Below are 16236 nucleotides of genomic sequence, written 5' to 3' on the forward strand. Positions count from 1 at the left end.
AAAGGAATGGATGTAAAAAAAAAAAAAAAAAAAATTAATATCATATACAGCAGACTCTTGATTAACTGGGAAGCGGATTAACCAGGACACTTCAAAACTCCAAATTTAAAAAAAAAAAAAAAACCAACCAGGAATCAAACAATAAACAGATATTTTGCAAGTCGTAAATAAGCAACAAGCAGCATTATAAGTCGTCATTGGGAGATTAGTGTACCTATTATCTTGCAATCCCTGCTGCTCAAAAAAAAAAAAAAAAAAGAGACCAAATGTTTAGTTTGTTTTAGTGCGTTGTGTCCCACTGCAGCACAGAAGGACAAATTTTGTTCCTTTATTTGTCAGGGATGTCAGAATTTTTTTTTGTTTAGAAATCGCAAAAATGATGGGTTGCGTTTTTAGTTAAACAAAAACTTGAAATTATTCAAAAGTTTGAAAACGGTGCATCTGTTAAATCTCTAAGGAATCATTATAATATGGATGTATCAAAATGGCCAAACATTAACAAGTATCACGGAATTCAGATTTGTCAATAATAATATAGTAGCAATATGTTATTAGTCAATCCCGAGTTACGTAAAACTCGATGAAGTAAGAAGTCCTGGAACGTATCTCTTACGTATGTCGGGGACTTTTGTATTTACCTGAAATCCAAGTACAGTAGACTCTCGATTTTCCGGGATATAGGGTAAAATCCCGGAAAATCGAGAATCTACTGTACTTGGATTTCAGGAAAGCTTTTGATACTGTTGCACAAGGAAGGCTACTGTACAAATTGGAGCAGTATGGCATTAAGGGCAAGTTACTGCTACAGATAAAGAGATGGTTGAGTGGGAGAAGACAGAGGATGTTATCAATGGACACTGCTCTTTGTGGACTAATGTTATTAGTGAGGTCCCACTAATAAACAAACTTTCCTTATAAAGAGGAAAAGCCATCTCTAGTTCTTTACTAAATGCTGATCACACACCATGAGCATCTTTGCAAAATTTAAACCTTGCTTTTCCCTCCTTTCTTTGGTGGTCAGAAAAGAAAAGGTAGGTGTGAGAGTGCATGCGAGAGTGAGTGTGTGAGTGAGGGCGATAAGATGTTCCTGCTGAAATATGTGCAAAAGTTCTCTCCACACCAATTCAGTGATTTTCGATGGATCTGCAACTGAATCTTTAGGTTCTTTAGAACTGGTTAAATAGGTGTGAACAGTAAACAAATCCAGTAGTTCCTGTAACTCTGATGTCTAACATATCAAGCTCGAGCACAAGCATATTTAAATGCTGTTAGTAGTAGGTTAATGCTGTAAACAACCCCATGCTTTTTGTCCTCTACTAGCTGCTGGTGCAGTCAGAGGTCCATTATGTTTTTGGCAAAGATGGAAATAGTGCAGATGTTTGCAGAATGTAATGAAATATGTGAGTGTAATGAAATATGCCAGCTATTTGTAGACCCTCCAGTCAACTTTTCAAGCTTCTGCATTGGAGTCCCAATAGGATATCAAGGCTGTGCAAAATATGGATAAAGGTGAATGTCAATGGGAAGTTATCACTTCCAAGAAAGCTTTCAGTTACTTCCCACATTATGGGAGGGAGGGTGAAAAAATAGACATTAATGGCAGTAAAACCATGTGTTAGTTGATAAAAGCAAGATGGGTCCTAAATTCACTTTATGGTTCAGCATAAGTGTTATCCCACCACATTCATTAATACTGGAACTACCCCACCAATGTGTTGTGAGCATTAAAATTACCTGCGATGAGAATAGGGGGCAGCCACTGCGAAATAAATTCATAAATGCATTTCTTGGGAGATGTCAGTCCAATGTGGCAGAAATGAAACAGACAGTTAGGAGCAACTTTACATTAATATAAACTGTAATCACTTCCATGGTACTAGTAAGTGGAATTTTCTGAATGGGAATTTATATTTCCATTCAGAAAATGGGAATATAAATTGGCCACAACAATGGCAGAATTCTCAATGCAAGGTTTATCATCCATCCTATCTTTATGGAAGATCATACAGTGCTTGAGGGTCTGGTTCTCCATTGTCTTTACACAATGTCTCATGTACAGGCGGTTCATATTTAAACAGCTTTAAATAGCCATAGCCTTGACATAATAAAAATGCTGGCAAAGTCGGTGACAATTCAAATGAATAAACTTTGCGATTATTAAATTTTGATGGTTTAGTTTAGTCACTCACTTCTGAGAACCAAACCCTCAAGCACTGAAGACTTGGCTTTATCTCTCTTGGGGAAGTATGGACATTGGCTTGTGTCCATATCTTCTTCAACAAATTTCTAGGAGACTCATCAGATGCTTCTTTAATCTCTATGTCCATTTTTTCTTGGCTGGCAGGTGTTGGCTTTAATGAATTTTCTTTGTTTTTGTAGCAGTGGTTCAGTAGAAAGTAGCAAAATGGAAGTAGCTACTGACTGAGTTATTTTCACTGGCTTTTTGAGAGCTCAATAGGTACCATGCAATGGGACCAAAATACCTTAGGTGTGGGCTGACAAAGTGATGCTAATATCAAAGACCAGCTTCACTGGGAGTTCCGCTCACCATGTACAAAAATAAAAAGTTTGGTTCTCCATTGTCTTTATGCAAGTCTCCTGTAGAGGCAAATTGTTTCATATTTAAAAGGCCTTAAACAAGTCTCTTGTAGAGACAAATTGGTTCATATAGGGTTACCAATAACAATCTCATCCACCCACATGTATAATGTCCATAAATTGCTTGTGCTCTGGTCAGTCTGCCTGTTTTGCTGGATGAAAAATCCAAGTTTCTGAGAGGGAATGGGGGGGGGGGAACTTTATTATCCTTGCCTGAGACTGATCAGGTGATACAGAATCACCTGATCAGTCTCAGGCAAGAATGAAAAGTTTTTTTTCTCTCCTTTGCTAACTCAGTGAAGAAGAGAAAAAACCCAAAGTTCCTTGAGTCAATGATGGGATTTGAACTAGAGCCTTTTCTACCTGGAATGGGGAGGATGGTGATTATAATCGCTGTGTGCTAACTGCTCTTGCAATGTACAGGTGCCCAGGTGGAGGGGCATAAGTAAAAAGGCACTGAATGTGAATAACAGAACTATCACAAATGAAACCACTGCCAAAATTCCCAGCTGGCAGTCTGGTGCACTAAAGAACTATTAGATGCTGAAGGGGAGGGCAAATGCCAGCCTGACAGCCAGAAATTCTCTGCTCCAACCCCTAGTAGTGGGTTAAATTTTGCATTAAATTTTAATTATTGTTTTAACTGTCCTATTGTTCATGGATTCAAGTATACATGTGTGTCACTTTGGATAATGTGTTTTGTGAACACATTATATCTACGTAACCAAATGGTTAAGGCACTTGCCTGTGAAGAATAATAATAAAATTATTTTTTTAAAGTTTTAAATCTACTAACTTGACTGTTCCACAAATTATGTGATGGCGACAAAATACCAGATGAGATAACAATCAGATACATTACACCAATTTTTAAGAAAGGTGACAAAAGAACATGCTCCAACTATAGAGGAATTTGTGTTATGATCTCTATTGCTAAACTGTTTGGGAAAGTGATAAAATCAAAACTGGAACAAGATATAATTTCTGAGGAACAGTGTGGCTTTGACTGGATGCTCATGTATAGACTATTTATTCACTGTTAAGCAAATTCTGGAAAAATGTCAGGATACAAACCAAGATGTAGGTATGCTGTTCATAGATTTAGAGATTGGTTGGTTGGGTGTTGGGTTTTATTGGCGCATTAGCAACTAAGGCTATAATGTGCCAAAACCAGATGGGTTTATTAAGAGAACATGTATGACAATGCACTAAAATCTTCAGTGGAAGGCTATGGAAAAAATGTCAATAAGCCAGCCATTAATTGATATAATTAGAAAAATCTACAAGAACAATACATGCTGTATTAAAATTGGTTCAAAATTATCAAGAAAATTTTAAGACTTCAAAAGGACTACTTCAAGGATGTTGTTTGTCACCTACTTTGTTTAAGCTATACCTGGAGTTGTTCTAAGACCGTGGTCACAGAAGTGCAGTTCAATGGGTATTCCCCTTGGTCAAAATAAGTACCTTTACAATCTACTGCTTGCAGACGACCAAGTTGTGGTAGCACAGAACAATGATGATGCAATTCCAGGGCAGAAAATTACTAGAAGAATATAAAACACGGGGACTGCAAATTTTAATAAAACAGTACATGAATTGAAGTGAGGATGTTCTGGATTTGGATGGAATACAGGTGAAAACTGTACAGCAATTTAAATACTTGAGTGCAGTTATTCAGGCTGACTGATCATCTGCAGAGGAAATTCAGAAAAGATTGGGTGAGGGTAGAAAGGTCATAGGAATGCTCAATTCTGTGCTTTGGAATAAAAATATTATTAACAAAACTAAACATCAAATATAAAATACAATATTACAAAGTGTTTTATTATATGGGTGTGAGACTTGGACCTTAAAGGAATGACAAAAAAAAAAATAAATAATCAACTATTGGTTGTTGAGATGGATTTCTGGCAAAGATAAGCAAGAAAGTCTTGGACTGAAAAAGTTAGAAATAACGTGATAAGGAATACAATGAACATCCAAAAAACCATTGATAAAATAGGGCAGAAAAGACTGGAGTGGTTTAGCCACGTGAAGAGAATGGAGGATGACAGATTGTCCAAAGGAGCCGCCATGGAGAAGGAAAAAAAGAGGAAGACCAAGAAGGACGTGGATAGATGGTGTGAGAGCCATCTACCCACCAGTCTTCTATGAATAGAAAAGGACTGTGGACAGATATAAGGAAGATAGAAAAAAAATGAATAAAAGAAATGACTTTTTGATGTTAGGTTGAAGAAAACCATTATAAAAATGGAATAAATCCTAAGAGAGAGTTCTGTGAACTATTAAAAAGAAAAATCAATCCTTTCAACAAATTAAGGCAAATTAATTTTTTTTTTTTTTTGTAGTCTGACCATAAAAGTTATGGGAGGGGGGAGGTTAAAAAAAGGTTTGTATTCACCCAGAAGTAGTGATAGAAGGTTAAAACAAACCATGTATTACACTTTTTCAACATAGTCACCAGACAAAATGACAGTTTTTCCACCTCTCAATATACTTCCATGGGCCAGTTTTGTGCAGGGGCATTATTATGGAGCAGGCACAAACCTTTTGACAGCTTTCTCAGTCTTTTCTTTTATAGCAACACTTAACTTTATGAGGAGCCTGGAATAGTATTCAACACCACAGTACACCCCTTTTGAAGGTAATCTGTTAGTATTACATCATGATGATCCCAAAACTGATGGCATCACTTGGCCAGCCACTTAGTTGCATCCCCCCCCCCCTTTGGGGGGGTGATTCTGCATGTTTCCATTGTTTTGACATTTTAGTTTTGGGATCATAGTGATGGATCCAAGTTTCACCCATGTCGTGAAAAAAAACTTTTGCTTTTCCTGGAACACCAACAACATTTCATGTGCACATCGTGCCCTTTCCGTCTTCTAGTAATGGGTCAGAAGTCTGGGAACTCATTTGGCAGTCACTTTACTTGTATGCAACTGTTGATGGATAATGTTTTCCACAGATCCTACACTAACTTGGAGCCCTGCAGCTAGATCTTTGATGCTAATACAGCAATCTTCCAGGTTAATGCATCATTTTTTTTTTAAAAACATTCTTTTCTGTTACAGCAATTTTCTGAGCATCCTGGGATTTCTTCATCATGCACAGATTCTTCCACATTTCAATTGTTTATTTATACCAATGTGCAACAATACTGTAATCTAGGTAGTCTTCTCCATAAACAGCAATAATTTCTTTGCAGAAAGAGAAATGGAATTAGTGATCTGTATTCCATTTATCCATTGTGACTTCATTGAGTGTTGCAAAAAAAAAAAAAAAAAATGAATTATCAGATCAAAATCAAGATTTGTGCAGTTGCTATAGCGATTTCAAGATATGAAACAAAAAAGCTTTCAGCTTTCTATCACAACTACTTATGGGTGAATACAAAAATATTTTTGAACCACCCCAGTACAATCTTATTATTATATAGAATTTATAAAAACACAAAAGTATAGACTTGTATGCACTTTGACTATAATAATAATAATAATAATGAAGAAAAAATAGTATTTAAACTGCCAAAATTTACTTTTTATGCTGAATTCTAAAGTGAACCAATTTAAAAAAAAAGTAGAATTTTGCATTAAAAAGAGAAACAAACACAACGAAGTACAAACCTCAGACTGCAACTTCTTTTTGGACTTCTCTAATTTATCATTGGCTGCCTGAAGTTCTTCAATCTGTCTTTGCAAAGCTTCAATATCCTTAGCTTGCCGTTTCCTTACTTCATCTAGGCTTGCTATCTGCTCTGCTTCTTCATCTGTTTTTTTCTTTAAATCTTGAATCTATAAAAATGCAAAAATGAAATGGGTAATCACAAGAGAACTCCTCTTTTTTGAAAATAATTTTAGAAAAAAAAAATAAACTCAGATCAAGTGATTCTGTATATGTGCACACACACAAGTGAGAGCAGGAGAGGACAGGGGAAGGAGGGAGAGAGGGAGGGAGGGAGCAAAAGTGCACATGAATGCTGTGAACTAATATAATGAATGGGTCACTGATACATGCTTTTTGCACTTTTGACTGTATTTGATCTTGAGGTTGTCACAGACATTCTCTCAGATATGCCAGACAAGCTGTTCTTACTACCTGGGAGTCTAAAACGCTGATGGAACTGATATTCGGGTGACACTCTAGTCAAAGTGGACCCAATTTCGGCGAAGTCCGGACGGTCTATGACAGCCAAATCCTCTGCTTGCACCTTCACGATGGTGGGACTGTTAGTAATCCTGGGTATAACCTTCATGCACAAGTACATGGTGGGTGACAACCCAGGTGTGAACCAACGTAAGCAGGGGTCGAGGTGTGGCACCCACACCACATGGAGGAATGCCGCCCCTCTATGTTACCAGGCAGTACTAGGTGGTAGATGACTCTCATCAACCGGTGAAATACCACCACTTTGCTTATTGGAGGCTTGAAGTGGTGGAACCCATGTTTAGTCTCTAGAGCTAAGTTCCGGCCAACCCTTCCCTATCTCTTCCATCATGCAGTATGATTGATGATTTTTGAGGTTATGATGAATGTCGTGGCGAGATCCAATATTCCTTACATTTCGAGGGTAAAGCTCTAAAACGGTGTTCGCAGGCCGGCCGCTAGTTAGTACACCGGACTGAACCTATTGGTAACTCTCTAGGAAGCTTCTGGATCAGCTAGTGTATAATCTTGCTGCCTCTACTCTGCCAGATAGTGACTGGAGGGAGTCCGAGTAGTGTGTATGCGGGGAGCATTGTCAAGGCCACGTTATGTCAAGGATCTGGGTATATTCTTACCACATGTATGCCATATCCAAAAATTTCATTACTTCATACAGCATGTCCCACCCACTTTTTCTTACTATTGAATACACCATGAATTGTCAAAATAATAGAGCAAGCTTATCTGCAAAAAGATCTAAACCTCCCAAGGACTTCCTAATTCATTTCACAAATATACGTGGTCTCAATTCTAATCTCAACGATGTCCATTTCCACTTGCAGTCTTCCAAACCCCATGTACTTTTTCTGACTGAATCTCAGTTATCAGTTGATTCAACTACTGCTCATCTCAGATGTCCAAATTATTTGCTGTATGATTCCTTTCGCCTCAAAGGAGGTACTTGTGCATATGTCCGTTCTGATATTCCCTGTCAGAGACTTGGCAATTTGGAATCTCCTCTCTTTGATCTTCTCTGGCTTAAAATCTCTCTACCTCATTGTGTAAAATTCATCTGTTGTCTCTACCGTTCTCCAAACTCCACTAATCACTTGGAGCTCTTTGACTTCCTCTCTTTACAACTTGACTTTCTCCAGTCCAACTTTCCTAACAGTGAGGTAATTTTCCTTGGTGATTTTAACGTTCACAACTCCAGCTGGCTTCAGTTTTCTAGTCACACCGACCCAGCAGGTCGAGATGCTGAGGCTTTTGCAATTACTAATGACCTAGCACAGATTGTTCATTTACCTACAAGAATACCAGACAATCCTAATCATACAGCCAATACGCTTGATCTTTTTCTCACAAACAACCCTTCTAAGTACAAGGTTGAAGTGAGAGGTCCTTTAGGCACTTCAGATCACAACTTGGTGATTGCCTCTTCTCCAATGAAACCTTTATCTCATGGCTATTCCCAACCTCGTATTGTTTGGCATTACAAGAATGCAAAATGGGATGACCTGCGAGACTTCTTTTCTTCTTTTCCTTGGTCTGATTACTGTTTCAAAACTTCTGATGTCAACGTTTGCTCAGATCGTGTCAGTGAAATTATTCTTGCAGGAATGGAATCCTTTATCCCACACTCCACTTTAAAATCTCGTCCTTTATCTAAACCTTGGTTTTCCAATAAATGTGCTAAGGCTGTCCAAGAGAAGAACGTTGCATATCGTAATTGGCTTGTTTCTAACTCTTCAGTTTCATTTTCTGCCTACACCAAAGCTCGTAACAATTGTAAAGCAGTTATTAATCAGTCCAAACTAGAGTTTGAACAGGCTAAGAGTAGAAAACTTGCTTCTTGCCCTAATGGTAGCCGAGCATTCTGGTCTCTTGCCAAAGTTATTGGCCGCAACTTTTGCCCATCTCTGCTCCCACCTCTGTCCAAACCAGATGGTTCTGTTGTCACTTCAGCCAAGGATAAAGCTGACCTGCTAGCATCCCATTTTTCTTTGAGCTCATGTATTAATGATCTTGGTAAAACACCTCCCACCATTCCTAACACGCTCCATTCAATGCCTCCTGTGGTCTTCCGTCAAAAGGATATCAGAAGGATTTTGATGAATCTTGATGCTAAGAAAGCTCCAGGTCCTGATGGTATTTCTCCACTTGTTCTCAAAACCTGTGCTCCTGAACTTACTCCTATTCTTTGCCGCCTTTTTTCACTTTCTTATTCCAAAGGTGTTTTTCCTTCTGCTTGGAAATTTGCTCATATCCAGCCAGTTCCTAAAAAGGGTGACAAATCCCTCCCATCCAATTATCGTCCCATTGCAATTACTTCTACTCTTTCTAAAGTAATGGAGAAATCAATTAACCGCCAACTCTTAAACTACCTAGAAACCTTCTGTCTGATCAACGATCGCCAGTATGGATTCCGTCAGTGTCGATCCACTGGTGATATTCTGGCTTATGTTACCCATTTATGGACTAATTCAATGGAAAGGTTCGGTGAAACACAAGTAGTTGCTCTTGACATCTCAAAGGCTTTTGATCGTGTTTGGCATAAAGGTCTTCTAAACAAGCTTCCATTTTATGGTTTGCCAACTGTTTTTAGTAATTGGTTATCCAGTTTTCTCTCTGATCGCTCACTGAGGGTGATGGTAGATGGCTCTCTGTCTTCTAACTTCTCCACTAATGCCGGTGTCCCCCAAGGTTCAGTTCTTTCCCCCACTCTTTTCCTCTTGTATATCAATGACCTTCTTCCATTGACTGGAAATCCTATCCATAGTTTTGCCGATGATAGCACATTGCATTCAACTTTCCATTTTGAGAAACCTTGTCCAGCTCAATCAGCTTCAAGTTCTCGAAAATCTGCTGCCAATTCCTTAAATGCCGATCTTCAGGTAATTCTCCAGTGGGGCAAAGACAACTTAGTTGATTTCAACCCTTCTAAAACTCAATCTTGTCTTATATCTCGCAAAAAGGATTCTTCTGCTCCTATGCTTATCTTTAGTGACATTCCGATTTCTAGGCAAAATGATATATCTCTTTTGGGGATTACCCTGACTTCTAATCTCTCTTGGCACAAGCACATTACAAATATTGCTTCCTCTGCATCTAAAAAACTTGGTTTTCTCTTTCGCTCTCGGCGTTACTTTTCTCCCAAACAGCTGCTCACTCTGTATAAATCGCAAATCCGCCCTGCCATGGAATATTGTTCCCACATCTGGGGTGGTGCCCCCAAAACCTCTCTCAGGCTTCTTGATTCCATTCAGAAGAGGGCAGTTAGGTTAATTAATGATTCATCTCTAACAGAGTCTCTCCACTCGCTGTCTCATAGACGCACTGTTTCTGCTGCATGCCTCTTCTACAGATACTTCCATGGGCACTGTTCTTCTGAATTGGCTTCTATAATTCCCGCTCTCTCTTTCAAAACAGTCCGAACACGTGCCGCCACCAGCCAACATCCATTTACTGTCCAACTTCAAACCCACAGAACCAACTTTTCATCTTCCTCATTTATTCATTCAACTGCCGTTTTCTGGAACAACCTTCCTTCATACATATTTCCTGAAAATTACAATCTACAGAAGTTCAAGTCCAATATCAACAAATATCTTCTTTCGTCTTCTCAACCTCCAACCCAAGCACGGTACTAAGTACTATAGGTTATAATACCTCTCGTGTTTGGGGTTCTCATAAAAAAAAAAAAAAAAATTTTAGCTATGCAGAATACATTGTGTTGACCTAGTTTTATGGGATGAAATTGCAAAAATGCCAAGTAATCGTAAAGAGCTTTAAATTCAGTTTGAGTTAACAAGGACTTTAAAGCATCATCCCTATGAAGGTTTTGGCAGGAGACTGTAGTAGTTTAAGACAGACAAATCAGCCTTACCAATGTTCAAGTTATTGATTTGATTGTAATAATAACAATAATGTAGTTATATAGCAATATGCACTGGTCCCAAAGGAGGCGATTATTCTGGATAATAGTCAGGGGACAGCATATTTCCTGTCCCCTGACTATTATCAGGGGACAGGAAATATGCTGGGCAAGGATAGGTGGAATAGGACTAGGGTGTCTGCAAGAGGAAAAAGTAGGTGACAAAGCAGGTATCATCTTTTAAAGGCACAAAAGGTAATATTGTTGTACATGTTGGCACTAATATTAAGAGTAGGAGATCTGAGGACTTACTTAACAAGTACAGAGCAATGTTGAGAAAAGTCACAAGTTAAGACTGAATTTGAAAGTGTCTGCAATTCTGTCCAGACATGATAGGAGGGAGAACATGTTAAGAGCCTTGTCAAACAATTTTTCCCAGAAGAGAATGGGAAACATTTGAATATAAGGTGTGCAAGAATATTTGCTGATGCTATCGAGGTAGTAACAAGAGGTTAGGAAAATTGCTAGCTTGGGGGGGGGGGAGGATATACAGACTAATCGATTAACCAGAACCACAGGCAGAGGTGAAGGTGATTCTTGCATAGCTGATATTGGAAAATGCAGCAGCCTGGAAAGCAAGGTGTTGGGGATTTCAGGCCCTGTTGTAGGTCATCACGGAACAAGTGACTACATGGGCTGTGTAAGAGGAAGGACATGTGCACGTATACTTGCATGTACACTAATGCTAGGAGCACTGTAAATAAATTCGCTGAATTTAAAGTACTGAGTAAGTTACCAAATGCACACATAGGAATAGCAGAAACATGGTGTCACTCAGACATAAGTGAATAAGGGGGTACAATGTATACAGGAAGGACAGACAGCACAGGAGAGGTTGAGGAGTTATGCTCTTAGTTAAGAAGCATATTAAATCTAAGACAGTTCATCCAGATGACATGGGTGACAAGTGCAGTGTGATATAAGCATTGGGAAAACAAAACTCAGAATAGGAGTGTGTTATAGGCCTAATGACCATGATGAGAATACCAAACAGCTACACAGATAAATAGTGGACCAGCAAATCAGAATGTTTCAATGTGAGCTTTTAACTTTCCAGATGTTGACTGGAATTTGTGGGTTGGTCTCTCACACACTAGCAAGGCTTTTGTGGATTTCTTGGCTGACTATTTTCTACAGCAGCATGTTAGATAGGCAACAAGAGGAAGAGAAAGCTGACTTAGTATCCTCCTTTTCCTCCAACTTACACATCGATGATCTTGGTAAATCACTTCCTACCATACTCAATACATTCCACTATGTCTAACAGAAGGATATTAGAAGAATTCTAAACAATCTCAATGCCAAAAAACCTCCAGATCCCAATGGCCCATATTTCCACTTGTTCTCAAAAGTTGAGCTCCTGTTGTATCCTGTTCCTTTCATATTCCACTAATATTTTTCCTCGGAAATTTGCTCACGTCAGCCTGTCAAACAATTTCTATATACCTCTACTCTTTCCAAAGTAATGGAGAAATCCATAAACTGCCAACTCAAAACTATTTTGAAATCTCGTCTGATCAATGATTGCCAATATGGATCTGCTGAATGTCATTTTGTCAGTATCAATCCACTGGAGATATACTGTCTTATGTTACCTATCTTTAGACAAATTCAATGGAAAGATATGGTGAAATTCAAGCAGTTGCTCTTGACATTTCTAAGTCTTTTGATCATGCTTGGCATAAAGTTCTTTTAAACAAGCTCCCATCTTAAGGACTGCCAGCTGTTTTTTTTGAAATTGGGCATCCAGTTTTCTCTGACCACAAAAGGCGATGGTAGATGGCTCCGTCTTCTAATTTCGCTAATGTGGGCATTCTCAAAAGGTTGTCTTTCACCCACTCTTTTCCTCGTTTATCTTAATGACCTTCCACTAACTGGAAATCCTATCTACAGATTTTTTGATGACCACAATTACATTCCACTTTCCAGTTTGAGAAACCTTTCCCTGCAAAAAACTTCAACTTCTCAAATATCCGCTACTAATTCTTTAAATGCTGATCTCCAGGTAATTCTTCACTGGGGTAAAAGATAACTTAATTGATTTCAATCCTTCTAAAACCCAGTCCTGTCTTAAATCTTGCAAAAAAGGATTCTTCTCCTCCACTCTGTCTCATGTTTCTTTCAAATTCCTTTCCTACAGATATTTTCATGGGCATAGTTCTGAATTGGCACCTGTAATTCCACACTCCCTTCCAAACACATGTTGCAACAAATCAACAACCATCCACTGTCCAACTCCATATTCACATAACCTACTTTTGCCAGAAAACAGATGGAAAATATCCACTGTTTTCTGGAACAACTCTTTCACCTGAAAATAACTATCTACAGAAATTCAAGTGTAGTAACAACAAGCATCTTCTGTCTTCTCAATCTTAAGACCACACAGCACTAAGTACTGTAGGTTCTAAATACCTTATATGGTTGGGGTTTTCATAAAAAATATATATTGACTCCCTTTACAAATTGAAAGTTCCCTTCCTTTTACTTTTCTTGTTGTCACTTCAATTTCAGTATTATAGAATCCCTTGGCAGTACCTGGCTGAAGTTATGTTAGCTGAATACCTGATTACTGATCAAGCTGTAAAAATTAAATCTACTACTGTCAAATACTGTGAAGCAGCTTTTGGATGAGATGAAGCACAATCCTTGAGGTGAAAGTCAAGTCTGGTTGCATCAAGCAGTAAGCTTTTGAAAATATGGCATAATAGCTGACATACAGCATGTTTCTGAATCGGCTAAAACAAATACACAAGGACCCACTTGGTTGGCTTTTAGGATTACAACATTTGGATGATATTGTACTTTTGAATACTCAGAATATTTTCACCTAATGCAAATTTCTGCCTGGAACAAAACATTCATGAAACTTCTCATTTAGGTAACAGAAAATGCTTTATACTTGTGTTTTCTCAGTTTATCCATTCTTGAGACCAGTATATTTCTTTATATCAGTTTTTCCCATTTAGTCACATGTTAGGTTAGTAATTAAAACAGTAAGTTTTAATTACAAACAGTAGGATCATATGAAAAAATTTAACTTATTTGAAAGAATTTCCTTGGTACAATTATGTTCAATTATGACAAACCCAATTATCAGAAAGCTTCCAACTAAACTAGAAGAGCTAGCAAGTATGAGAAAAATTTAATCTATTTTCACATTGATAACAATACTGTATACACAATGCTTGCATTCCTAATCTAAAAGCAGGAAGTATTACAGAAATTAACTTCCAAAAATATATTTTAAATAGCTCAGAGCTTATATGCAATTATCTGCAACTAGCACTGAGGTATGCCCTATCTAAAGAATGCATTTTGAATTCTAAAATAAACTAGCAAACTGAATTATTGGTGCAAAACTTAGCTAAACACCTGAGTATTCTGCAATGCCAGTTGCTTCTCTAAATTCTTCTTGGCTTCTTCTTCCTCTTCTAATTGTTCTTGCAAATTATCTCTTTCACTTTCCAGTTGTCTCAGTTTGGAACTCAAAGCAAGTTTTTGGCACGTTTCCTCTTGAAGCAAATCCTAAAACAGAAATATAAAAATAAATAAAATTTCATATGATGGATAAGCTATATATCTTATTTATAGATATTGTCAAAAAATCATTAGAAGTTTTATTATTGCAGCGCAATGTTAAATTCATGTATTATATATATGTGGTGCACGTGTCAGTTTACTGAGAAGAGATGCAATTTACTAAGTAAACTACTGAAAACAGTTTGAACAATTCATTTTAAATGTCATAAATAACAATTGCATATAATATTAATAAAGTAATAGGGACATATAATAGACTTCAAGATAAATTGCAAAAATTATTTCTTGGTAAACTGATATTTGGCCAGCCCTTATATAAAAACAAAATTATTTAAAATTAAATAAATTGTATAAATATATACAATTTTTGATTAGATTATGAAATGATAAAACCTTTTAAAACAAAATTATACAGGGAACTTGCAACTTGAGAAATATAAATTCTACATTTTTCTGTAAAATGAATCCTGGTACTTACCTGTGATTCAGCAAGCTGGGATTCAAGTGCACTAGTAGATTTTGCTGCTTGGCTGGCTTTTGTTTCCATTTCTTCTAATTGTGTACTAACTGCCTCCAATTCAGCCTAATAAAATAAAAGTGGTTCAATTATACTTGGTTGCAATAAATGAATAAGAAAAATTAACACTAATTCCAATACTAATCTAGCAGGTTAAGAAGCACAGTAATAAGGAAGAGGGGGAATCTATTGGGCCCTATTTGGTTAATTTGTAAATTATTTATAAAAGAACTATGTTTTCAAAATGCTGTTTTTCTGAAGGAAATGTAGGGCTCTTCTGTAGAAATTACAAAGATAATCAAAAATAAATTAGTTTTATTCCAACTTAATGTTCACAAAATATTATTTCTGGAAAAAATGATAATGGATTGCTTGTCTTTAAGACCTTCTTCCATTAAGCATATTACTTGTTGGTTTAAGAATAGATCATCCTTTAACTTCTTGATTGTCCTCTACTTCATTTGCCTAGGATTCTCCAGTTTTTTTAATATTTTTGTTCACCTACCATTCTCCATCATATCTATACATTTTTCCGATTTTTTCCCCATATAATATGTCCACTCATCATTAATTAATAGGTTGTAAAATACAAGATATTAATGAGTGGAAATGTTTTCGCATTTCCTAATTTTTAACTTTATCTCTTAATGTTTTATTAGGTATTTTCTTTAATGTTTTCATTTCTGTATTTTTTTTTATTTGTTTTATTTATACTATTGATCTTAGTATTAGTAGATGCAAAAAAGCAAGCTTAAACAGCATCAGCAAAAAAAAAAAACACTTTCTACATCACTTGTAACAACACCATTCCAACAGTTTTTTAGTTCTTCCTTGAATTTATCATTCAAACTAATGACATTCACAACAACAGATGGAAGTTTGTTCCAACAATCAACCAGTACTGGGCAAAGCAAACTTCTGCACATCTATCTTGAAACATTCCTTCCTCAAATTGAATTTACTCATGTATGTAGGCTAATCAAGAGAAAGAATGCCATAAATATTGAACTTACTCAATCTACTCAATCTATTCAAGCCACAAACACCTCAATCAGATCATCTTGCAGGCAACTAATCTCAAAACACTGCAATTTGCAGAAGTGAGGCCTTTCTTGATAAGAGGAACCCTTTTGTTCACTCAATCTCTTTGCCCTTCTCTGAAACCATTCCAGCAGGTCCACATTCGTCCGAAAATGAGGCCTCCAGACCTATATGCAGTACTCAAGATACATCCTAACCACTGCTTTATACAAGAGGACAATCACTTCCTTATCTGTGCTAGCAAAATTACAGTATACAATCGACAAAATCACACGAGCTGTCCTGGCTGCCTGTTTGCACTGCTCAGAGAACTTCATATCTGAATGCATAATTATGCCCAGTTCTTTTCATTTCTGCTACTCTGAGTGTAGTACCATACAGTTAATCTGGAATTCCCATATACAGTAATCACTGCATTTGTCAAATGTTAAATTTCAATTGCCATTTCTCACACCAT

General features: G+C 37.1%; 1 protein-coding gene across 1 annotated transcript in view; it reads right to left on the minus strand.

Moving 5' to 3' along the window:
• zip (myosin heavy chain 10) overlaps positions 1 to 16236 on the minus strand; it is a 380860-nt gene that overhangs the window by 44458 nt on the left and 320166 nt on the right. The window contains exons 28-30 of the mRNA XM_090375898.1: positions 14700 to 14804; positions 14054 to 14206; positions 6225 to 6392 (exon numbers count right to left, since the gene is read on the minus strand). Coding sequence (XP_090232024.1) covers positions 6225 to 6392; positions 14054 to 14206; positions 14700 to 14804 — 426 coding nt within the window. The remainder of the gene's footprint in view (positions 1 to 6224; positions 6393 to 14053; positions 14207 to 14699; positions 14805 to 16236) is intronic.

This window comes from Mastigoproctus giganteus, chromosome 6, assembly GCF_048544385.1.
Source record: "Mastigoproctus giganteus isolate SK-2022 chromosome 6, ASM4854438v1, whole genome shotgun sequence".
Classification (NCBI taxonomy): Eukaryota; Metazoa; Arthropoda; class Arachnida; order Uropygi; family Thelyphonidae; genus Mastigoproctus; species Mastigoproctus giganteus.